This window comes from Rhodamnia argentea, chromosome 9 (assembly GCF_020921035.1).
Source record: "Rhodamnia argentea isolate NSW1041297 chromosome 9, ASM2092103v1, whole genome shotgun sequence".
Taxonomy (NCBI): domain Eukaryota; kingdom Viridiplantae; phylum Streptophyta; class Magnoliopsida; order Myrtales; family Myrtaceae; genus Rhodamnia; species Rhodamnia argentea.
In genome coordinates this window covers 24,786,300-24,810,881 of record NC_063158.1, presented here as the reverse complement: position 1 = coordinate 24,810,881, position 24,582 = coordinate 24,786,300, and the positions used below count along the sequence as shown (strand labels likewise).

The following is a 24,582-nucleotide window of genomic DNA, read 5'->3' as shown; positions in this document are numbered from 1 at the left end:
ATAAAAATAATAATAAACTATGAAATTATGAAATAATAAATTATCAAATACAAATTGTAATCAAATTGTAAATTATAATTAAATTTGGGAGGAAAAAAAAAGGAAAAGAAATGGGCTTGAACTTAATGAATTATCATTAAGCATTTACATATCTTCTTGGGGATAGAAGAATCAAAACTCATGTAGCTCTTTTACCTTTGATAATCCTATATTTATCCCATCGCCAATCGTCGCTACCCGTTCCGGTACCGCTACCCGTGGCGCCGGTATCTCCATCATCGAAAAATTCAGCTTCAATGCTGCAATCCATTTCTTATTGTCGATATTGAGCTTTTGTCCTATCATCGACACAAGCTTGAGCCTCCACCGAATTCGAAGCTAATCTTGAACGTCGTTCGTCCAAAATGTTGTTTCCAAGATTAAATATTTGTTCAACCACAACTGTTGAACAAAGGATTGCTAAAACATATCTTGTGATGAGAGCGAGAATTGAGAATTGGGTTGAATGCCCCTTCCATCAATGTAGAATTGTGAAATCTATGCCGCATTCGGATTCACCAAACTAAAAAAAAAAGGATAAATAGGTCTCTATAAATATTTCCTTGCTCTCTTTTATTTTATTTTATTTTTTTTTGCCTATTCATTAGAAGTTTGTACCTCTCCTAATTTTATCTAGGTCCTCGCTTTATATGTCACTAGGTTGTGAAGATCCATTATCACCTAGATTATATTAACTACAAAATTCATTATATAATTCTACTATTACGTTTTTAACCACTATTTATATAGCTCTAACATTTACCATTTCAATCAAATGTAAACATTCATAATACATAGTTAAATAATCACTTAAACCATCTAATTTGATACGTAGATCTAAAACAAAAGTAACCAAATAAATAAGAGGAATTTCGGTATAATAATGTAGCCATTTTGTTCGCATTGCTAAAATAGTCCGACCTAATTGATCATCTTTTTCATTTTTTTTCAAAAATACCAGCAATATTAATACACTATATTAAAAATAAATGCGCAGTAGAATAATAAACACCGGAAAAATTATAAGTTGCATCATTAAAAATTTTAAAAAAAATGTAATTTTTTTTTGTAAATGTCCCACTCTTGTGAGTATAAATCAATTTGAGAAACATTATCTGAAATAAATGCATATAATAAATCTTTATATGTAAAAAATTGATTAAGCAACTCGTACGTAGAATTCCAATGAGTTAAAACATCTCTTGAAATTTTTTTTCCTTTTCTTCTATGCATTTTACAAAATCAGCCCCATTCTTTCATAATATGGGGATGTTTCCACTATTTTTATTGGGTTGAGAAAAACATCAACAGTTTTTAAACTATCTTGTACACATAAATTTAAAACATGGCAATCACATCTAATGTGAAAAATTATCCATCAAAAGCGGGTTTACAAATCTTTTCTAACTCGGGAATTGAAGCGGTATTTGCCGCGGCATTATCAAAACCAACTGAAAAAATTTTATTAAGCAAATAATATTATTTTAAAACTTGTCTTATTATTCTATAAATATTATTTATGGTATGCCTATCATCAAAAACTCTAAATGCAATAACTCTTTTTTGACTGTTCCAATCATCATCTATTCAATGACACGTGATACATATATAAGAATGAGTTTGCTAAGGATAGCTCTAAATGTCGCTACCTATATGCACACGTCCATTAAAATTCTTTAAAAAAAATTGTAAATCTTTTTCTCCTCTTTTATAAAGATCAAAAACTTGGTGTTTAAGTGTATTTCTCGAAACAGGTTTTGCTTGTGAAGTACATGCAGTTTGTATAAAATGATTAAAACTAAAATTTTCACCAAAATTAAATGATAAACTTTCAACGGCAATACATCTAGCTAATTCTTCTTTATAAGTTTTTTCATTGTAACGAAATAAAGGATAAGTGTTAGGGTTGGCGTACCCGAAAATTTGTTGTTACCTGGTGTTAATTCCCACTTGAATTGGATGTTTCACCCTAAGACACTGTTTGAATGTTCCATAGCCTTGTCCACCTGTATATTTGTATGTTGCCACAATGTTTACAAGTTACCTCATACTTTTTTGGGCTTAAATCAAATCTTTTCTTCTTCATGAAGTGCTTCCACATGTTGGATGTAACCTCCCGTTCCAACGCATTTGTTGTTGATATTTCTTCCATACCAGTAGAATGATGAAGACTTTCTTGCGTTAGGACGTACTCCACATTAGGAATAATGTTGGTATCATCAACATCGAATCCCCAATCTACAAAATCATGAGGATCATAAGGATAATCGGATTCCCCCATCCGGTTCTTTCATGTGTCACTAGTTCGGCTTCCACTTGCCATTTTTTGAGAGAATTGAGCGGAAAGCGGATTCGGAAAATTGAGAGAATTGAGCGAATTGAAAGAATTGAGAAAATTTGAGAAAATTGAGAGAATTTGAGAGAAATTATGAGAAAAAAAATGAAAGATGGAAAATGGTATTTATAATAGTTAGATAGAATTTATAAATTAAATAAGAAAAAAAAACGAGAGGGGAGTATGACCGTTGCAAGGCAACAATCAAAATTTAGGGAAAGAGCCGAACAACTCTTTCCTCTTTTTTAATTTTTTTATTGTATCGATTCAATGAAATGAGGACTCATAACCAGCCCCTATGGAACAGGTCAATTCCAGTTTGGAACCGGCGAGCCCGGTCAACGTGCCCGATTCGAGTTTGACCCGAGCCGAATCTAGGGCCAATCCAACCCATGGCCACCGAACAACTCTTTCCCCTTATTTATTTATTTTTTTTGTATCGATTCAATGAAATGGGGACTCATAACCAGCCCCTATGGCACGAGCCGATTCCAATTTGGAACCAACGAGCCCGATCGACGTGCCAATTACGAGTTTGACCTGAGCCAATTCTTGGCCCAATCCAGCCCGTGGCCACCTCTAAATCCGACATTATATATTATAATTTGTTTATATCTAATTAATAGATAAGTTGAGAAAAGACAACTACAATCTCTAGGCATTCTCATAAAAATACCCACAATCAGCATATTCAATTTGAACCGTAACAGATGCTTATTTTGGATTGGGTACGATAGTTTTATTTGATCGCTTGACAAGTGTTTTCAAAGCATTTTTATGAACGATCAAAAATAAAATTTCATCTCACGCTATTTTCAAGTGAAGCAAATTGGGGGAAGCGACAAACTAAGCCGAAAGGCACTAGCAGATTGCAGTTGCAGTTCACGAGCAACAACTTCGGAAGCTACACCTAAAAGCCTCCAACTTTGACTGAGACAGCAAGCACAACAGTTCAACCAATGAATCCTTTGTCCCCTAAACTTAAACGTACAAGAACACCAATGGAACCCGAAAAGGGTACGAACTGCATCACGCATAATCCAAGAAAAATTTAAGTACAAGGGGACATTGTACAAGGGGAAATTAAGGCATTGTGGTTATGACAGTGTTATGAAAGTATGTGCAACTCCACGCGACGTGAAACTAGCAACTCAGCAGTTTCAGAAGCTCGGTCATTTCTTTCAACCTCTTTTCAGTGTTCTCTTTCGCGGCAACGACACGTCCATTTCTGTGAATCACACAATAGGGTAGTAATGCTCAGATGTATAGCCTCAAAGAGCAGTTGAACCTGAAGGTGGTGTTATACCTTTTGTCTACGTGAACTCTCCTCATAAGTTCTTCAACCAGACCATTTAGCCTCTTGAGCAAAGAAGGCGATTGATGCAGAGCTTCCACACCTTTGTCCCTAGTACATATCCTTTTCAGCAGCTCAGAAGCAATAAAAAATCGATCCTCCTTGTTCCTGAAAGATGGAGTCCAGCAGAAATTATCATAGTTCATGTGTTAATTATGTTCAGCAAGGAATGCATTTTCATGTAGAGTTGTGGTGATTATCCATCATCCATACCTTAGCAACTCAAAGAAAATGGTGTCGATAGATCCATTACTGTCAATTAACACATCAAGTAATTCCGTATACCGGGCTAGGTTCCTGAGTGTAGACAAAGCATGTTTTAGAACCTCCTGGTCCGGAATACTTCGGGTCATCGAGCGAATTAGTTTCAACAATTTGTCAATTGCTCCTGCTTCCACAAGTTTTTCACAACACTTTTGAGAATGTTGAGTTGCCATGTCTAGAAGAAAGGCATCACCAAACCACTCCAATATGAGTTTTTAGAACATGTTTAAATATTTAGTCACAAAAAGTACACAAAAGTTCTCGAAATATTACTTACCTAAAGTGGCACAAGTATGCAGAATGCTGCTGACACTTCTTATATTCAGCAATTCAGAAAGTGCTGCTTTAAGCCTATTTATGATCCGCATGTTGTCATCCACATTTTCAGCTGCCTTCTGCACTCTCAGGCGCAAGTCCGCAACCTGGGCCCTAGACTCTTTTCGTATAAGGTAACCTTTCCAGTATGACTGTTCAGTTTCAAATCAAATAAGTTCAACACAATCATACCAAAGTAACAGGAGCAAAACATGATGTTGATGGGGTAACACAAATTAACCAAGGGCCAGTCATGGTAAAGATGAATCCCACAAATGATAGATGGGTATTCCCAACTAGGGGTATCAACCACGATAAGGGAAAAAAATTGGAGTTCGCGTCTGTTTATGAGTGAATACAAAGTAGAAAGCAAAAAGTACAGAATGAGATAAAAGAAGGTATTGGCCAACTTTAGGAGAGTCGGGCCCATGAAGGTGGGAATGAAGAGTTTACCTGGATTAAAACAACACGATCCCTCTCTCTTGCAGCTTTCCGTTTTGCAATCCACCCCCGAGCATAGGACTGGATAACAATTGCTGATTTACTTCTCAATCTTTGCAAGAGAACACTTCTCCACCATCTTTGCAGTCTTAAAATAGAGGAAACTGGAATCTTGATTTTGGAATTCTGAGAATAGTCACTTGTGGTCTGTGAAGTGGAGCTAAAGTTGACAGTCCTAGAGTTAAAAGGCCCTGAAGTACCCAATATGTACCAATTCTTGTCACTATAGAACAGAGAAAGAACATGTTGCATGGTAACGGCGCTACAGATGTACATGAGAGAGATTAACTAGTACCTATGAGCCTTTTCCGTGTTATTTCTCCCCTTAAAAAGCTTTGAATGTCTATGGCAGCACATCTGCAGTTACAGAGAGCCTTCCAGCAAAAAAGACGGCGTGCAGAACTCTGGATTAGGATAGCAGCCTCTCTCCGAGCTAAAAAGTCTCTTCTTATCAACCAACCGCGGCACCAGCTCTGAATTTGTTTCAAGCAAAGCAATTAGACACAAATGTAATGCCTCTCTATTATTAAATCGCAATACTCGATGGATGTGCCAAATAAACATTATTGTATTATTAAAGAGTGAGTGGCTTACTTATTCCATGAAAATGGAAAGGCACATATTAACAAGTGCACAATCCTACAGATGCTATACCTGGATTTGGACAATAAGCTGGTGACATCTAGAGTACCATCTTTGGCAAATCCATCTACGAGCATAACATTGGATTATGATGGCTGACTTAACTGTAACTTCCGCACGTCTCGACCTCCAGCATCTAAGGCGTTGAAAATTACTCTGGATTGTAAGTGCTGCTTGTTTCTGATTCAAGTACTCCCTTCTTAAGAACCAACCACGAACATGAGACTGGATCATTATAGCAGCACAGTGCTGATTATTGAGAGAACTCCGGAGACAAACGTTCCGCCAAGCAAGCTGAATTTGAGTTGCAGCTTTTGTTCGAAGATTTGTTGAACTCATTTCTGTGCATGTTTCAGAAACCATTTCAATGTTGTGACCTATTTGAGAGTTCTTAAGTACAGCAATTTCCCTCAAAGTGCACCCTGGCATACAATCACTAACAAAAGCAGTATTGCCCAGGTTACTGATGGTGTACCACATAGATGCAATACCTTTACGCTGATATCCCTGAGAGATCCATTTCCTTGCTGCTTGCTGGATAAGCAATACTGACCTTCTCATTTTGACAAAATTATGCCTGTTAAAAAAAAGTAACAAGTATCTCCCATATGCTTCCGAACTCTTCCCTCTGCCTGCACAAGAATCTGACAAATCATTAGAATAGAAGTATATAATTGAGTAATACTAAATAATTATCTGAGAGGGCATTTACCACATAAAAATTCATCCACCTCAGTGACAAAACTTCTGGCGAGCACCATTTTCTGCCTGACAACTAACCAAGCCCGAGTTGCACTCTGCAGCAAGGAAACTTCATCCATAATCTTTAAAAACTTACGACGCTCCATCATTCCTCTGTAGTGGGACTGGATAAGACAGGCAGCATCATCTGAAAGCATTTGACAAGTATTAGAGATTCTATAGTTGCGCTACATAATCTCAACAATCGATCAATTGAGAGAACCAACGTAAAAAAAATTAAAGAAACAAAAGAATCGGATTCCACAAACTACTGGGAGATGTGAACGCCTAGAAGTAATATATCCTTGAGAAGTAACTCTATATTGCGCATAGTGGTTTGCTTGTTGGCTACCTCTTTTAGGTATATTATTTGATTTGCTGATTGGGAATACATCAAGAGAAGAATTTCGTGGATTTGAAATGCTTTTGAAGTCCTTTTCAGCCATACTTTGCCACCAAGCCTGGATGGCTTTGAACCTCTTTGCCGCTTCTAATGCTGAACATATAAAAAAAAAAACAGATGGACAGAACTATTTCAAATTTCAAGCCAGTGCACAAAATATTAAGTAGAAGCAGCAAAAAAGTCTCAAAAAACATGAACATAAGGATAAAAGTAAAATTTCTCTTGCCCAATGTAGTTTGCATCGAAGACTGGTTCAACATAATAAAAGTGACAGATTTCAATACAGATTGTTTCTTATTTAGACACTCCACTAATCAGTAAAATCATTAAATCATCCCATAGTCACAATTATAAAAGTTCATGACATCACAAATTTATCAGTCTCTGCCTTCATGATTCGTTCAGGCAACGATAAACTATCCACTTCCAAATTTTCATATTCATTGAGTCAACACCATGTTTAAGAGCTATATCTCAAGGTGGTATCCTTAAATGAGGTCCAATCTGCAACTTTACAGCCGAAGATGTTTGACAAGGGAAGACAACTTTTTGGAAACATTATTCTTGTGACATTGTTTGACATTGCAATTTTCTCACGTAAGAGGGTTGACGTATCTAGTGAAAGCCAAAAAACTACTCTGAACCTGGGCAGCATTACAAAAGAAATAGGACTCCACGGAGCGGAAAGAAGGATGGCTTGGATATAGCTTTCATGAGATCAAATTGGACTAATCCAAGGCTCTGATGGCACACAGCACCTATGGTACAAACTATATTTTAATTGCTACAAAGCAATAGAAATTTGACAGCTAGCCATCAGTTCTACCTAAGCTCTCCAAATTAGCTATCAGTATGCTAGCATACACACCTTCGTTGCACAGCCCATCTGCATCTTCCTTTGCTAGATTAGAATTGGCGAGACACCGTTGATGACTTGAGTGTCTTCTCTCCACATGACATGTGCAACTTAAGAGCTTATGAAAATTCAGATGATCCTGCTTAGGAGAAAGCTCAGATAACTTCTACAGTATACTTTCAAAACAAAAGGAGAAAAGGAATAATTTATCCCTGGGGATAGCAGTTAAACCATTACCATATTCTTCTTCATAACCAAATGACATGCAAGGAATACCAACAAAATAATGACACTGCGACTGTTACACACACCATGATGCTCCAGTATGTCACTTATCTGCAGAATCTGCATTAGCAAAATTAAAAGAGGACTAATTAAAGTAATGGGCTACTTTACAAGAAAGTCCACATACTCTAGCAAGATATCAGCAAATGCATGAAAACGAGGAGCCTAAAATTGGACCATTTGTGGTGGTAGAGCTGACACACATTATATGGAGTTAATGACGTAGCTGTTTGCAAAAGGTTTTTAGAACAAACACGCTGAAGATACCATTCTAACTGAGAAGCAAATATCATCTCAAACCACATGCAACCATGCACATCATTTTCAAATCTATCATTCTTGTCAGATCCAGGACATTAATGGTAATCCATCAACGACGAGATACATTTAAAGTCAAACCCTCTTTAATAAAAAACTTGCATGCAACTTGATTGAAAGTGCTACCACTGGGGGAGATACATCAAATTCATAGGTCAAAGGTGATGCACAAATCATAGACTATAGTTATATCCTTGCAGTGAGGGTATCTCAATTATACATTATAATGCTTGGTAAGTTCCAAAATGGAAAGCCAGGCAACATCATAACTTCAATAGGGAGAGAGCCTCACGAAGAACGTGCACTAAATTACATTCTTCAATGGAATTTCTGAATCATGAATCTTACTTGAAAGTAAGGATGAGAGATGCCATGTAGACATCTGAACTACTTTTCTAACTTACGGAAGAAACATTTATAATGTGAGGTATTGTGTTGGAGAAATCTTCTATAAAGCATACCTCAGGAAAATCTCCAAGTAAACCTGTCAATTTCTGTGATAAAATGAAATTGTGCACTGCATCAGTATAATCAGCAGCAGCCATGATTGATTCTTCACCTCTTGCTCCATTGTTGTCCTGAATAAACAACAGCAGTATTTTTTGTCTGAACAATTGACATTAGTGTTATACAAAAAAGAAAGCATGAAATATTCATGTTAACAAAAGACAATTCCAGGAGACCTTTAAAGGACAAGAGCGATGAAGTTCCTTGCGAAAGTAATAGTCAAGCAAGCACCATATGGATTTTCCGTCAATCGAGGACTCGAGATTGTCAATTTTGAGACCATAACTGTTGCAAATTGCCTGCAAACATACAATGGCAACGACCAATTGAACCAACAGAAACGTGCTTAAAAGGCTGAAGAATGAAGCCAATACAACCCAGGATGGTCAGGACCAATGTCTCTGTTTGTCAATGCAGAAAGAAAAGATACAAAGCTCAACACTTACATCGATTAATAAAGTATAAAACAAAATTCTGCCTTAGAACAGAGGAAGTACGACATAAATATCCTTGAACAAGAAGGACAATGAAATTCTGTTGTAAGATGTTCCAGTTGAAGGCAATATAATATAAAAGAGGTTACACTGTAATATCAGAATCAGACAGAATCCCACTACAATATGTATAACAGAGAAGTACCTGAATCCAGTTTAAGATGATGTCCAGCAAAGTGCAGTTGTAGATGATTAATTTGTCCTGCAAAGAAATAAAGGAAACTTTATTATCTTTCCGAAACCAAAGAAGGAAGAGGAGGATAGAATAAGCTTAATGTTGAAACCCATACATATTAGCAACTGGACACAACTGGGGACTCGCATGCACATGCTTCATCGTGCTATGTAAAATGGGATGTCATTTAGTTTTGGACATACCACAGAGACTCCACGAACTCGGGAGACCTCCTCCACTAGAACCTCTTTATCAATAAGAAGAGGTAGCTGCAGTTCCATTGAAAAGGATATTATCCATATACCAAAATATACAGGCAAGCCATTTTTTGTATATATTCAAGTCCGATTTTCAGAAAGTAGAAGCACACAAACCTGAAACTGAAGAAACATGTTCCAGAGCAAAGAAAGGGTAAGTTCCTTATCTCCACAGGCAACATCATCTGCTTCTATTGTCATTCCATCCTCATCCTTTAGCGGCACACCAGACTGCTTGAGATATTGCAATGCAATGCCACAGTTTACTGCGTTTTTCTTCGGAGTCTCTGCAGGAACTACCAATTTCTGCACATAGCATAATCACTAAAATATCACAAACTGTGGAAGAGAGGCTCTGGGGTGGGTCAGCTGCCACACAAACTTCATTTCATTGAACATACCAATAGAATTGATGAGTCTTGCTTCAAAAGCTGGATAGCCCTACAAAGTCGCACCCCATCATGGAGGTCCTCCAACACATCAGTTAATCTGAAGTCGTACTCAATCAGGGGGCACTATAGCACAATAAATGACAGATCACAAATCAAATAATAAATTTTAGTAACTTATTGCAATGCAACACTCAATGCATGCAGACACAAAGTTAAAGTAAAATAGTTCAGACTCCAAACCCACGTTTAGGACCCCATAGTCTCGAGCGTAAGGAAACACATGCAAAACAAATGGAACAATCACTACGAATGGAGTGAACAAACCTGCTGATAAGATACTTTGAATCCCACAATCATTAGATGGGCAAGAAGATTACCTTCTCCATGCATCACATCAGATGACAAGAAATCTAATTGTAAACCAGAAAGAGAGAAAAGTCAACCTACAATGGATAGAGTCAGTCATAAAAAATGACAAGAAATCTAATTGTAAGCCAGAAAGAGAGAAAAGTCAACCTACAATAGAATGAATGGATAGAGTCAGTCATAAAAAATCTAGACTTTATCAAATAGGCAGCAGTTCAATCCTTACCACTAACCATCTGACGGCTCGATTTGATACTAGATTGTAGAGAAAATAGTAAGGGAGAACCTCCATCCAATCCATCAATACCATACTTGAGAGGAAGACTGCTTTGTGATTTAGCTCTATCCAGTATAAGAACAACAAGCAAAAACCTTTTGAGTATGACATTCCCCAGAGATTCATAATAACCCGGTCTATATAAGCCTTCAACCTTCTTATTATAAGCATATGCTTTTGCTAAACCCCCATGTGATAGAAACTGCCTTTCGATGACCAGTTTCAAGAATGCAATATCTTGGTCAGACTCAGTATCTCCATTAGGCAACAGTGAATCGCCCCCAAGAATAAGGTATAACCCTATCCTAAGCCAGAGTGGGTTATAGCAGAGGAGGATTCTAATGACCTTCTCCTTCATGCCAAAATCTGTAACTATAGGGCAATGAGCCTTCATTTTAAGTCTGCCATCATCAATGTTCTGCAGAAATGGGGGAATGCTATCAAATAAAACGTCTACAAATATGAACTGTGAGATAACACAAGATGAATGTGGCCAGCGATTTCCATATCAGCTTCGTTGGACAAAGTAAGAAAACTAATGATGATGAGATTTTTTCAAAATGTGATCAAGTTGTTCATTTGAATAATGTTTCCGCCTTTCAGCACATTCCTGCCGTACTTAGTCCCGTTTAGGAAGTCTTTCCTAAATGCTGAAAACTTAAACACTGTTGGAAACCAAGAAATTCGCTCTTCAGGAATTCCCATCATACCTTAGTGACTTGGGTCATCACTTTAAAAATATCCTTGCAACAAGCCAAGTTTAGATAAACCCGCATTCTCTCCTTCAGATCATCAAAACTACAAACTTCCTTCAACGAATCTCTCAACCTATCAAACTTCAAATTCGAGAACCCCTCCGAGCTCCCACCACAGTCCTCCTCATTCCGCCACCACAAGTCCCTCCTCCTCTTTGGGCTCGGCACTGCAGGATCGAACCCAACCCCGACCTCTGGCCAACTCCCCCTCTTCCCCTTCACCGCATTCCCCTCCTCACCACGCCCATCCGAGCCCACCGACAAATCACACCCGCACGACTTGGGGTTCCGGAACAAGAAATTGAGCCAAGCAGTGAGGGACTTCGCCAGCGTTCTGAGATTCTGCTCCTTCTTCAACTGAGCCTTGCGCGAGGACTGCGACTGCTCGAGCTCGAACGCCTTGAGCCTGCGATTCGCGGCTGCCGCGGATTGCTTCTGCCTCGAGCGCAGGGCGAGCGAGGGACGGCCAGCGCGGCGGGCGGTGGAGAGTGGGAGAGGGGTCTGCTTGGAGGCCGTGACGAATTGGGGGTTTGGGGAATGGAAACTGGGCTTGTGCGCAGGTCGGCTCGGGGTTTTGAAGTTCGAAATGTCTTTGAGAAGCGAAGAAGAAGAGGGCTGGTCAGAGAACTCCATTGATTCTGGCCAAAAGCTTCGACTTTCGGCAGAAATCGTGAATGGGTTTGTGATCGTAGAAGGTGTATTGCGAATTTGGGACGCTAGGGAGTGAAAATCGAAGATATGGAATGTTAGAGAGAGAGAGAGAGAGAGAGATCGCTTTGAATTTGAATTCTGCAAACGAAGGCGGGCAAAGTAAAAAAAAAGTTAAAAGCCGTGTCGGAGATGGAGTGGCGCGTGTGATGATGAGTGGAGCGCAGAGCGCGTGAGGAAGAGATAGAGCGGAGAACTCACCTTTTTTTTTTTTTTCCTTTTGCTCCTTTGGCAAAATAAAAAAATAAAACCCCAAAACATGGTTTTGGAAAAATAAGGCGCGCATGGCAATACTTACGGTTCAAAAATTAACTTCTTTCTTATTAGAGAAATTTGTTTGGTAATAGTTAAAAAATTTTATTTTTAAAATATTATTAACACATAATTTTTCACGAAAAATTATAGTCGGTGGGAAAAAAATTTCTACTTCATTTTTAATTTTGTTAAGGTATTATTAAAAAATTATTTACTTTTAAAAAATAAAAATTATTATTTATTATTTACTCCCATGGCCAAAGACGGCAACTCGGTGATTGCGGTAGCTAGCAATGGATGGTGGTGGGCGGCGAGCTAGGAGCAGTGGTCCGCGGCTAATGGCGGTGGGCGGTGGTAGTGGTGGCCAACCGAGGTCAACAGCAAGCGGTGGTCGGCAATTGGCGAGGGGGAGTAGCAGTGGTCGCGGTGGAGGCATGTTGATGGTTGGCGATGGGAAGCGATTGGCGGCGGCGAGCCACAGCAGTTGGCGGAGGTCGACTATGGGCGACGGCAGACAATGGTTCGTTGAGTTCGTCGGACATGCAAATCGGGAGGTGACGGCGGAGGGGTGATTGGGAGTGAAAGAGCTTTTGGGCATGGTTAAAAGGAGGATGATGCGAGAAGTACTTCTTGAGTTAAAAAGTAATTTTTTTTTAACTTCTCAAATTGGTGAAAAACAATTTTAGAAGTGAAAATTCACTTCAAAAGTAGAAATTTCTCTTAGAAGTAAAAAATTTGACCAAACGAAGTTTTACTTCAGAAGTTGCATTATCAAACGGATTTCCACTCTAAAAATACTTACGGAGCAGAAATCCACTTCGATAAGTGTTATCGTGCGCACCCTTAGATGGATGCTCAAATACGGATGCTCTCTAATCTGCTGCTACAATTGTTGCCCCCTCATCACATAACATGTCTACTACTACAGATACCTGGGCTACACAGTGGGGTGTCTGTTACAAAGTGTGCCACTTCTTTTGCCCCGATGCTGAATAATACTGCCCAAGTTTGCTTTCAAGCCTTTACTCAAACCTAGGCTGCATTGGGGTCTCTCGGCCTCTATGTTTGACGAGCCTCCATAGCAGATGTGGCTTCTGCATTGCCTATGCCTTCAGGCTGGATTATGTTGCTGGTGGTAGATGCTTGCACATTGGTTGGGCAAAGAGGCAGAACTTTTGCAGCAGATCTCATTCGGTTGCCTTCCTCTTTTACCCCAATATGGAAGACCAACTTCTTTTGCTCAGCCTGCTCTCCTTGGCCCTTCTGTTATTGGGTCAAGGGGAGGTCCCTCATGGTTTAGCACTGCTGAATCTCTATACCTGCTGCTACATTGCATATCGGCTGTATTTGCGTATAGTTCAAGGAATCTATTGTAAGGCGGCAACTAATCTGTCCATCTATTATTGAGGCGCCTATTCCGGTGTTGTTGGCTGTTAATCTTGCACTTATGGGGATTATCCCACTTTCCAAGCCTACTCCTAAGTTGTTGTTCATCCTGGTTTTCAATTAATTCTATGTAGTAACCTGTTTGTTGACAGACTTGCACGTTCCTTCGTGATGCCTCCTTCTGGTACCCTATTTTGGAAGACCTCTTACATCAACTGCTAAAGGAAATGGAGATGCCCATGTATGCTTTTGATGCAAGGTTCTATACTCATTGTTGTTTTCATCTTGGCACAATCTGCTTCTTTCTGCTGTGGATGATCCGGAGGACTCTCACGGTCTTGCACTTTGAGAGTTTTTTCCTTTTACCGCCTCTTCAAAGTTCAACGATCCATTGCACTTGTGATGTTTTGTTGGAACTCTACTGGCGATGCTGCCTTTTGTTGTTCTTACCACTTCCGGTTTTATCTGCTATGGCTACTAGATTCCTCTACTGGCTCCACCGCTGCTGCCTTTTGGAATTACCTGTGTTTTTCAGTCTTTGTTACGTGGTGTTGCTGTGTTGTTCACGTGCTGTCCTCTTTCGGTGCTGCTCCTCGGGTTCGTGCCGACTCTGCTGGTGCGACACTTCCGGACTCGCTTCTACGCTTGCTACCTCCTCTTCAACTTGCCACCTTTGTTGCTACCTTCTTTAGTGTGCTGTAGTCGTGGCCCCCTAGTCTCCTTGTTGTTGCTGGTGTTAGCCGCAGTGGCTGCTCTCCCCTGCCGCCTTGGTTTTTTTCCTTCCTTGCTGGTGTTTTTCCCTTCCCCTTCTTTGCTTTTTCTGTTTTACCTCCTCCCCGTTGGTCCCGTTCGTCTTCTCCTTTTCTCCGGCCGCCCGTTTGGCCTTCTTTTCGTGTTTTCCTCTTCCCCCTCCCTTTCTCCCGTTCTTGCACTGGTTGTGCTTTGTTACGGTTCTCTTGTTACGAGGCGCCGCCGCTCCGTGCTCGCCGACCTCCCCCGGTGCTTGCTCTCGGTTGCTGCTTCTTTGGTGCAACACTTCGGGTCTTGTCTCCGCAACGGCCGCTACTTCACCAACCTTCCTCCTCCTCTCTTGCCTTATCAACTTTGACGCAACTATGGTTCTCCTCCCGTCCGGTCACGTGCTGCACTCACCCTTCTCGCGCTACTACAACAATCTATTGCTGGCTCTCCCTTCCGAAGTTACTTTGTGGACCTCTTTTGCTGTTGGTGACTTGCTGACGCTACCCTATGCTTTGGCTTTGTTGCCCCCTCCGTTTTTCAGCTTTTGTTTAGTGTTGTTTGAGGCTGGACGCCTTTCTTCTTTGTTTCCATTTAGCTTTGCTCTTTGTGTTCTTGTCTCTAGGTCCCTTGCTCGCCATTTTTCGGTTGTATCTTGCGGCCGGTTCACCGTTAAACTCCCTATGTCACTTGATGTGCCATATTGAGTTCATGGTTTTTGTGTCCGGTTTCCTTGTACCTAGCTTTTTGGAAGATCAATACATACTTACCTTACCAAAAAAAAAAAAAAAAACAAGACGGAAATTCATAAATGGCTTTTTTTTTGTATTTTTTAAATAAAATAATTGTTTAGTTCAATTAAAGATTATTTAGTCGATAGAAGTGAGCATTGGTCGGGGCATCTCCAAATTCCATAAATAAGTTTTTTCACATAGAAAGATCGTATATTTTTACCATCGATATTCCATAATATTTAGTAACCCTTCCAAAGTAAAAGTAATTTTAAATATTAAAATATGATTATTTCTAAGTGATCTCCATGTATACAAAAAAGAAAAATAGTCAATTTGGACGAAATATGCTCGATACTTAAATTTTGTTATTCATTTCAGTTCTGGTGTAAGAACAACAGTAAAATGGAATTAACATGCATTGAAACACAAAAGGGTTAATGAGATCGGGTAACTTTCTTGTTTTTCCTCTTTTACTCTCTTGCCAATACAGATGCATTTTCCAATGATAATTTCTAACATGTCATCCTTTTCGCGTATTCATTATTCAACATTGAGAAAGAGGCAGAGACATTCAAATTTAGTCCTTTTTCTACAATGGAAGTAAGCAACAAGGCCGGTTTGAATCAGCCCAAACTATCATTACCGAATCTTTGGATCCAGGCCGATTTTCACGATAACTAGTTCGGTTCCCCGATAGATAAAATTTAAGAACTGGCCTTAACCAGTTCGTGTCCATACCAGATCCAGGGTGGACCGGTTCAATTTCAAGCTTGCGAAAACTAAAAACTACTATGACAGAGTCGGTTTCAGGTTCATAATCAAGAACCTATCTACCTTAAAACTGATCACGCCTAATGAATAGCATTGTGGGTAGGAAACAGTGTCACCAGGAAAAAGCCAGGAAAAGCTCTGAACATGAAAAACACAACTAGGAATTGGTCCGAGGCTAAGTAAGTGCACCACGAATACGAGCCAGAGAACAGCAGAATTAGCAACACAAGCACTGTAATACAAACATCAACTTCTTCCTTTCAACTCCAAGAATTTGAAAACAGAGAACACAAAATCTGCAATAGGCACTTCTGTTAACACGGCCGATGTCATTGCTATAAACATGAGGATCTAATGTCTGAAATCAAATCGACTCTTTCTTTCTCCAAATGCCCGACCCAATATCTGCACATGATTTATTGTACAAACATGCAGCCCTCTGCTGTGCCCCTCGAACCCCGCCCAAAAGGAAGCGGATTGAAAAAAAGGAGAAAGAGAAGTAATTGAAAGATACCTCCCCTACAATAAATTACAACAGTATAAATGTAAAAAGAATTGCCGGCGTCGTGAGCCATACCCGAATGATACATCTGGAATTCTTTTTTTTTTTTCTGGCTCTGCTTCCCATTACTCTACTTCAGTAGCTCTAGCTGTCGAACCATGAAAAACCCATCTTCGAGAGGACAAAAGAATAATTATCTACCAAAAAAAGGATTGACTTTGACTAGCGGATCGGATGGTATTGAGCCGATATCCTCTTGGGAGGCAACTTCCTTAAGATAAAGAGGACTAAAGCTGAAGGTAGGATCTCAACCAGCTGTTATTTGAGCAACAGACATTTGAAGGATATAAACATTTAGTTATGGAACAAATAGACACGCCCCACAGAGAAATGGGATAAGAAAGTACCATGTAATATATCAAATTTAAAATCGGATGGTCCAAAACGTCGAGGGATGCGTCTGAATCAAATGCGGATAGAAGGACCTGCATTGTGAACTCAAATTTAGAGCTCTTGAAACAAACTGCAACCCTGACTAAATCCATATAGTGGCGATGAATGTACAGGATCTTATTTCTCCTCCCCTTAAAAACATTTTCAGTTGCATCTCAACACGCCTATAATGAGTCGTGCTCAAATTGCAGGAACACGTCTCTTCAGCAGTGGTAGTAGCAAGAAGACACTAAATACCTACCTGCTATTGAAATAATGAAATCCTTGATACAAGCAAAGAATTCTCACTTGGTTATCCAATGACGGTAACAAATCATGTCAAAGTAAAGGAAGTCAATGGCTACTGGACTTGCATTTAGAAGCTATCATACTTAAGCAGGAGGCTTGAGAGAAAACCAAGTCCACAAAAGAGGCCAGTCATTGAGGCAGGAACTTCACTAACCACCTCTAGATAGTCAATAAACTTGAAACAACAGGGGAAAAAAGCTTTCTAATGCCAGCTTGTTAAGCTAGATATTGGGTATCTCTACACTCTCAACTACGTTTGCGGACTACCCTATCTTGATTTTCTTCAAATTTTGTTTGAACAAAGGTGTCTTAGTTTTTTTCCACCAAGGAAGTCCAGAAAAACAGCTCTGGCCTTCTTCTCCTCTTGATAGTCCTTTATTGAAACTTCCTTTAAGCAAAGGCAGGGAGTACATTAGGTGAGGAACTGCTATCGTAGACAAGCCACGAATGCCATAGACATAAATGGACAACGATTCACCAATACAATCTACCAGGTTAAGTCACATATGTTAAAGGATGTAGAAGAACAATGAGAACTAGGACCCAGAAAGAAGACAAGGATTCAAGCTGTAGAATCACGTGCTTCAAACAAGTTTCCTGTGGCAACATATCTATAATAGGCGTTTCGAATAACAGCCTGAAGTTGATATAGTAAAAGCACAAAAAATGAGGCCATCCTTTCTGAAACTTGTAGAAACAACTAGACTTTGCATATCTAGAAGACTCAATAGGTGCTTACCACAAAACATCTGATAAGGAAGCAGGTGAAGCATATGGCTGTGACAGATCCAACCTGCCAAAAAGGTGCACACCACCCCCGTGTCAGGTAGTCAGGAAAATCAATCCAAACGCTACATTTGATTTGGCTTTTCACATACACAATACTGTTTGGCAGGATGAATGATCCTAGGAAACTTTCATGCGTCAAATCATAGATACCCAATGTAAATGTACTTAGACCTGCTTGAAAGTTAGATAAATTGGATATGTATCCATTCAAATAAAAAAAGAAAAATCACCAGAACCAAGAAAAGGAAAAAGGAAAAGGAAAAAACAAGGAAGATGCTCCAGCACTTGTGAGAGTTGAAAGAACACAAAACTTCACTTATGAACAAACTATAGTCTAATCCCAAGATATCCAGCTTCTAACAAAGATATTACTGACAGCACCAACCACCAACCACCAGCAATACATTTCATATCTTCACTTTAGTTTCAGCGCAATCATTACAGATGTGTGCAATATTTAAAGATATGTATCTTAAACAAAGGCAAGAAGCAGGAAGAAGCAACACAACTAAGTTCTGATTTAAAACAAAAGGAGAACCACCTCATGGAGCTTCTTCCTTCTTCCTTTAGATTCAATAGGAAATCGCCTTAGCATGAAAAACAACCTGGAATCATTTGACAACAACACTGATCACAAGGACAAAATCAAACCACACAGAGTAAGCAGAACACAAAAGTACCAATGCACTGACTAGTAAACCAGCACATCAACTTCTAATACTCACCTTCCTCCATAAAGCAAGAAGCCCAATGCAGCTAATATTGACACAACTGTGAGAAACAAGATTCCAGTGTAAGTACCGAGCAGATATATTGATCAGGACAAAAAGAAAGCTTGAATTACAAAAGGTAAGTTTATAACACATCCCCTATGGCTCCGCTGACTAACACATTCACCCCTGCTAAAAAAAACTCTCAGTTTAATTCATGGAAACAAAGCATTTTTTTCTTCTTTCCGCCCTAACCTGACAGAGGTGTTAATCACTATATTTGTTGCACTTCTGGCAGCAAGCTCGATTGGGATGTCTAATTGACTAGCTTATAATGATATAAGTTAGCTCACAGCTGTATCTGTTTTCTAGAAAAGCTTTCTTAATAGGTTTTGCTTTATGACAACGAATGAAAAAGAAGTATTTAACAGAAAGAAGATATAGGCATGGTACTGAGCAACTAGTTTCGAGAGCAGAACAGGTGGTAGAAATACTTGTTACTTCCAAGCTCAAACTCTGTCTTAAGTTTGACATTGAAGCTTGACCATAACTATGCAGATCACTCTTAACTGAAACACCTCAACATATTCCTTCTCAAAAAACATAAAAATAAATAATATCAAAGAAAATTCTCTCTCCATGCCATTGTGGGTAAGAAATGTCAATTGACCTGCGATAAACGCTTTCCCAACAAATTCCGCAGTGCTGTTGTCATCTATCCACAGGTAAATCCAGATGCAAACCTGAATTCAATGATTATATTGCTATAGTTAGAGGGGCAAAATCAGTTAGAGTCAATAACAAATGAATAATCCAGATTCTGCTTCACTGACTGACTCATCGTTCCCTGTGAAGAATTTAACACAGCTTCATTCATACACAATGTGAGTATGGAAACTGATGGTGTGGCATATATTAGCAGCTAAACACACGACTACCTTCATACAGGACAAATGAGAGACCGTGACTATTTTCGCTCAAAATTCCAATTCGTAGGTTCTTGACCACAACTTGTACTGGCAATTTTTCTAATGAAAAGAATAAGTTAGCAATAAGCCTTTCTTTGCCTTTAGCATTCTTGCATTAACCCAAACAGAGCAAAGCTGCAACTAGACTTGATTGAAGGAAATGACTGACACACAGCTCTTTAAAGACCAGTCAGGCACTCTACACAACTTGCAGCGTTCACATCAGGTGATTATATTGACCAATGACAATTACATACCTAAACCTCCAAATAAGAGTCTGAGAACTTGATACAAAGAGAAGAAATATACCAGATAGTACATGTCACCAATCCAATGAGTTACGAAAAAGATGCAGTAGAGAAGTGCAAAATCAAAATCTAATTAGATGATACGTGAAAGGAATTAAGGAAAAGCACCTGGATGAAATATATGGCACCGTTGACTGCAATATAAACAGTCCTTAGTTTATCTGTTGGTAAACTTCTTGCCTGCTCATTGAGAATGATCTATTCATTATATATACTCACTATTGAGAAAGAAAAGAGAAGGCGACATATTCTACTTGAGATCATGCATCTCAGTGAGAGGAAAAAACAAGGATGAAATTACTTGCCTGATGATATATTTCTGCCCAGAAGAGGACGAGAAGTGTGTATGTAGAGAAAAATAAGAGCCCCGGAAGATCCAACAGAACCCAAGTAAGAACCTGCTTCAAGTTGCAGTTGTACCCCGTAAGAATGCTAGGAAATAACTAGAGGCTTCCTAGATGCTAACAGCTGATCTATGATGTACATGAGCATCCAAAACAACGCTATCTAATGTTATCTTAAGACGATACCGCCGCGAGTGTTCATTTCATTAGATACATTCTTTTCTCTTGTTTGAGGGCACTCCACCGAAAGTAGGATCGTGCTATTAACATGAACTTCTTCCACGCCCCAAATAGTTGATTTTACATAGTTGGGATATATCATGTTTCTATTCAGTGTAAACAATGAAAATGAGGCCACTTTCAGGATATGATGCTTAACAAACATCACTGTTATCTCAGGCCCTCTCTAGATTAGCAGTGGGCTCTCTAAGTGAACCACGTAACCTATTATGTAGGGGATGAATATAACGTCCTGTGGAAGTGAGCTTTGAAAACATAGGGCTTCTTACGACCAAAAAAAAAAAACGTAGGGCTTCCAAGATTGCAGCAGAAAACTTTAGAAGCAGCCATAAACCAACCTTTGGATTTAAATCGAAGACTTCATTGTGAAACCCAAACACAATTGCGCGTACTGCATGAGAAACACAGTAAGGCCAAGCCTCAAATAATCACCATGAAATGCAATCAAGGAGCATCAAAATGTAAAGAAAGATCGAACCATAACCTCCATTGACAATGAAGTTCATGAGATGAAAAACTTTTTGAGTCGTCCAACCGTATTCAGGCACTCTCAATTCAATCCTTATCAATTGAATCTGCGCTTTGCAAACAACAGCTCAGCTTGAGACTCGTGAATGAAGCTAGCTATCATAGAACTACACACTCGAAAAGTAATTCACTTGCTAGGCAGGCAATTCAATTACAGTGAACAAGCCAAAGCCAATCAGCATTACAACTCAGATACTGTGGATCAGCTCAGAGTGTGCTGGATCTAGTGATTGAGGAGAAACGTCCACTCGAAAAGGACTGGACTGGAGTTTAGAATCAGAAACTGAAGAAGGGTCCATTTGCCAATCAACATCAACAAATATCTTTGATCTTGCCAAAGTGGAATCCGTGAACTGGTTCACATGTCCAATCGTGACCACCACTAAGTTAATTCTGATTGTACATTCCACTCCACTGCAATTTCTACATCCTACATCTACAAAACTACGGGCTCCCCATTTCTTAAGCAGAAAATCACAATCGTACAATCTCTAAAAACCTCTAAACAAAATCAAAGACGAACAATCACGTCAATCTTATTCCAAAATACCCAACACAGCGTAGCAGAGAGAGAGAGAGAGAGACCAGGGCGACGGAGGAGACGAGCGCGTAGGCGGCACAGAGAGCGTAGAAAATACCGTCCTGCCACCGGGTTGACTCGTTGATCTCGTCCCACCAGCTGGTGACGAGAGCCGCGACCTCCATTGGCGATAGACCCGCCACTCGCAGACTCCTCCCCATGCTTCTCTCAGTCCAGAGAAGCAGCCCCTCTTGAGCTAACGACAAAAAAAACAAAACCTTTGTGTCGAACAAACTACTTCAGACTTCAGAGAGAGAGAGAGAGAGAGAGAGAGAGAGAGAGAGAGCTTCGCGAAGGGTGTGCGAATTGGACACAACCAGAGAAGAGAGAGAGAGGGTCTACCCTGAAAATCTACCAGACGGTCACACAGAGGAGAGAGGATGGATTCTCTCTCTAGGATTTGGCTCTCACCTAAGCTTCTAACAGGCAAATGAGGACAGAAGATTGGCGGACGACGACCAGTCTCGGTAGTTGTTGTCTCTCTCTCTCTCTCTCTCTCTCTTCAGAGTGTGATTAAGTGGCGAGCCAGCACAAGTTTTAGCGACCCTCCCTGTAATTAGCTTATGCTAATCTCGGGCTCTTCAACTAATTAATTAATCACATCTAGGATTTGCTGTCTAATGACTTCTAATCGCCTCCAGCATTGATTGAATGCTATTATTGAATCTCGCGTCGTGCCATCGATTCTCCAGCCCCTACATTAAATATCCACGCGATCCTTTCTCCAATGACCCATCTTGCAAAACGATCCCCATTCTTCACTCGATCGTTCGAAATGGGCGGGCAACTCTAATTTCTTCGGTCACAAAAGGTTCGGACTCCGACGTCATCGTTTGTAACTATCGAATAGAGAAACATGTCGGGGTTAGAGGGTACGTTTGTTTCACGAAAAATAAATGATGTAGAAATATTTTGTCAATAATGATCGTCTACCATTCGAAATAATTAATCGATGAAAAATACTTTCATTTACTGACAGCAACACTTCCGTGAAAGATGAAAATATATTTTGTTCATTTTTCACAAGTTTCACTAAAAATTTCATGATAAAGAAAAATAAAAAAGTAATTTTGTCCCGACCCAAACTTGTCGTTTTCAGTCCCATGGGAAATATTTATGTAGACCGATTAGTTTTCAGTCATTCAAACACCGAAAAGTTGGAAAACAATAAATTCCCAATAGATAGGTTGACACATGAGACATCTGGGAGAAAGGTGCATACTTTTTACCGTAAATTACCCGACAATGTCACGGTCGGTATTTCTTTAATTCATCTCTCCTTAAAAAAAAAAAAAGGAAATTTCTTAGCAAGGCCATTACCTCCATAATCACAAATTCCACAAAAGTAGTCACCAAGCGGTCAAAGGAGTTGACTTTGCATTTCGGTGTCTCCAACCATAAAAACTGTTTTGAGCCCGCGCTTTCGAGCGCTAATCCCAATCTCACCTGCCTCCACTCTAAATTTTTGGCGGGCAAATTGGTTGGATCCGAAGGGCCAATTGGAGGCGAGCTTGCGGAGGGGCGTTTTGGTGGGTGCGGCGACCCGGGGAAATGGACCCCCTCGACCCGCCATTCCCCCATCACGTGATTTGAGGGTCGATCGCAACCACCACCACGACGGCAAAATCAATCGAACGTGGCCAGGATCTTGTAACTATTCGGCACGATGGTTGACCACGATTTGGTCCGAAATGCAAAAATGTGGTAGCCGCCTAATTTTAATTCGGCATATGCCTTTTGGGGGTAAAAGGGTCTCCTGGGTCTTAGTTCATTTAGCCATCGAAGAAATGAATACCGGGGAGATCCTATTCTTCGGAACAAAGATTACTACTTTAGTTAAGACATTCCGTGCTTTCACCCGCACAAGAGTCACACTTTTCTTTTGTCGCTGGACGAGAGCTCGGCCTCGCTCGCTAGTCGAGAACAGGAGTGAAACGCCAACACGCGGCTTTCATGCATCTTTTATAACTGTGCTTGGTGACTTAGGTTCGAGAAAGAACTAGAGCGGTCATTGAAAATAAGGAAAAAGTGTCAAAAAAGTCCTCAATCTATTACATTAGTGCCAATTCAGTCTTAAACATTTTTTTGGTGCCAATTCAGTCCTAAACCTTTTATTAGTGCCAATTCAATTCTAAATTTTTTATAATAGTGTCAATTTAGTCCTAAAAATTTTGTATTTATGCCAATTGAGTCAATTCAGCCAATTTTGATTGGAAATCACCGGCATAGACGTCAATTATCTTACGTGGCACGGTTGGCGCTAACGTTGATATTTTTTTCAATAATTTTTTGATATTTTTAAATAATTTTTAAAAATAATGTTGAAAAAAAACCAAAAAAATGCTTTAAAATTATTTAAAATATTAAAATAATATTAAAAAATGTCCAAATTAGTGCTAGCCGTGCCATATAGGACAATCAATGTCCACGTCAGCGATTTTCGATCAAAATTGGTTGGATTAACTTAATTGATATAAATATAAAATATTTAGAATTGAATTGACAACAATATAGAAGGTTTAGGACTAAATTCGCACCAATAAAAGGTTTAGGACTTAATTGACACAAATGCAAAAGGTTTAGGACTGAATTGGCACAAAAAAAGGCTTAGGACCGAATTGGCACTAATGCAATAGGTTTATGACTGTTTTGGCACTTCTCCCTTGAGAATGAAAACGAACTTATTATCGCCGTACTCTCGTCAATGCGGGAGGAATCGTTAAGAACGAGTTATAATTTTGAAGACTTAGGAACATTAAAATAATGTTTTTTTATCGTGTTATATATGTTTTTAATCACTGAGACGTTGTGCGCAAATGCAATTGGTGAAAGACTTGCGGTTGGATTGATGGTTTTTGCTTGCTCCAAGTATCTATGATAGGGACCCCAACAACTTCATTGATTCCAATTTAGCTTTGTGGTTTTAGCATCGATCGGCTTGCCACGTAACCTCAATTTTCTCTTCTAATTGATCTTCGGACGTTCCAATATTATAAAAATTGCG

General features: G+C 39.5%; 2 protein-coding genes across 3 annotated transcripts; both read right to left on the bottom strand.

Annotated features, from left to right (window-relative positions):
* Positions 1–3,189: 3,189 nt before the first annotated feature.
* Positions 3,190–12,060, bottom strand: LOC115742996 (abnormal spindle-like microcephaly-associated protein). 2 transcript variants are annotated; one of them, XM_030677570.2, is made up of 21 exons: positions 11,232–12,060; positions 10,471–10,939; positions 10,203–10,288; positions 9,888–10,001; positions 9,604–9,792; positions 9,433–9,498; positions 9,200–9,256; positions 8,737–8,859; positions 8,515–8,631; positions 7,688–7,795; positions 7,463–7,589; positions 6,544–6,681; positions 6,163–6,339; positions 5,942–6,082; positions 5,463–5,791; positions 5,104–5,281; positions 4,761–4,999; positions 4,270–4,459; positions 3,942–4,167; positions 3,681–3,836; positions 3,190–3,602 (listed from the first exon to the last, which is right to left on the bottom strand). In XM_030677570.2, exons 1-21 carry the CDS (start codon positions 11,907–11,909, stop codon positions 3,518–3,520), a joined length of 3,993 nt encoding a protein of 1,330 aa, XP_030533430.1. In that variant the 5' UTR covers positions 11,910–12,060; the 3' UTR covers positions 3,190–3,517. The 2 variants fall into 2 exon arrangements, with proteins under 2 accessions (XP_030533430.1, XP_030533429.1); XM_030677569.2 differs by having other exon boundaries at positions 6,544–6,687; positions 11,232–12,059.
* Positions 12,061–16,103: 4,043 nt separating this feature from the next.
* LOC115742963 (tobamovirus multiplication protein 1) lies at positions 16,104–22,054 on the bottom strand. Its single transcript, XM_030677529.2, has 12 exons — positions 21,921–22,054; positions 21,584–21,774; positions 20,955–21,045; positions 20,809–20,861; positions 20,192–20,284; positions 19,995–20,066; positions 19,281–19,353; positions 18,626–18,671; positions 18,442–18,505; positions 17,851–17,904; positions 16,778–16,855; positions 16,104–16,685 (listed from the first exon to the last, which is right to left on the bottom strand). The coding sequence occupies exons 2-12, from the start codon at positions 21,737–21,739 to the stop codon at positions 16,593–16,595; spliced, it is 873 nt and encodes a 290-aa protein (XP_030533389.1). The 5' UTR covers positions 21,740–21,774; positions 21,921–22,054; the 3' UTR covers positions 16,104–16,592.
* Between the last annotated feature and the right edge of the window lie 2,528 nt (positions 22,055–24,582).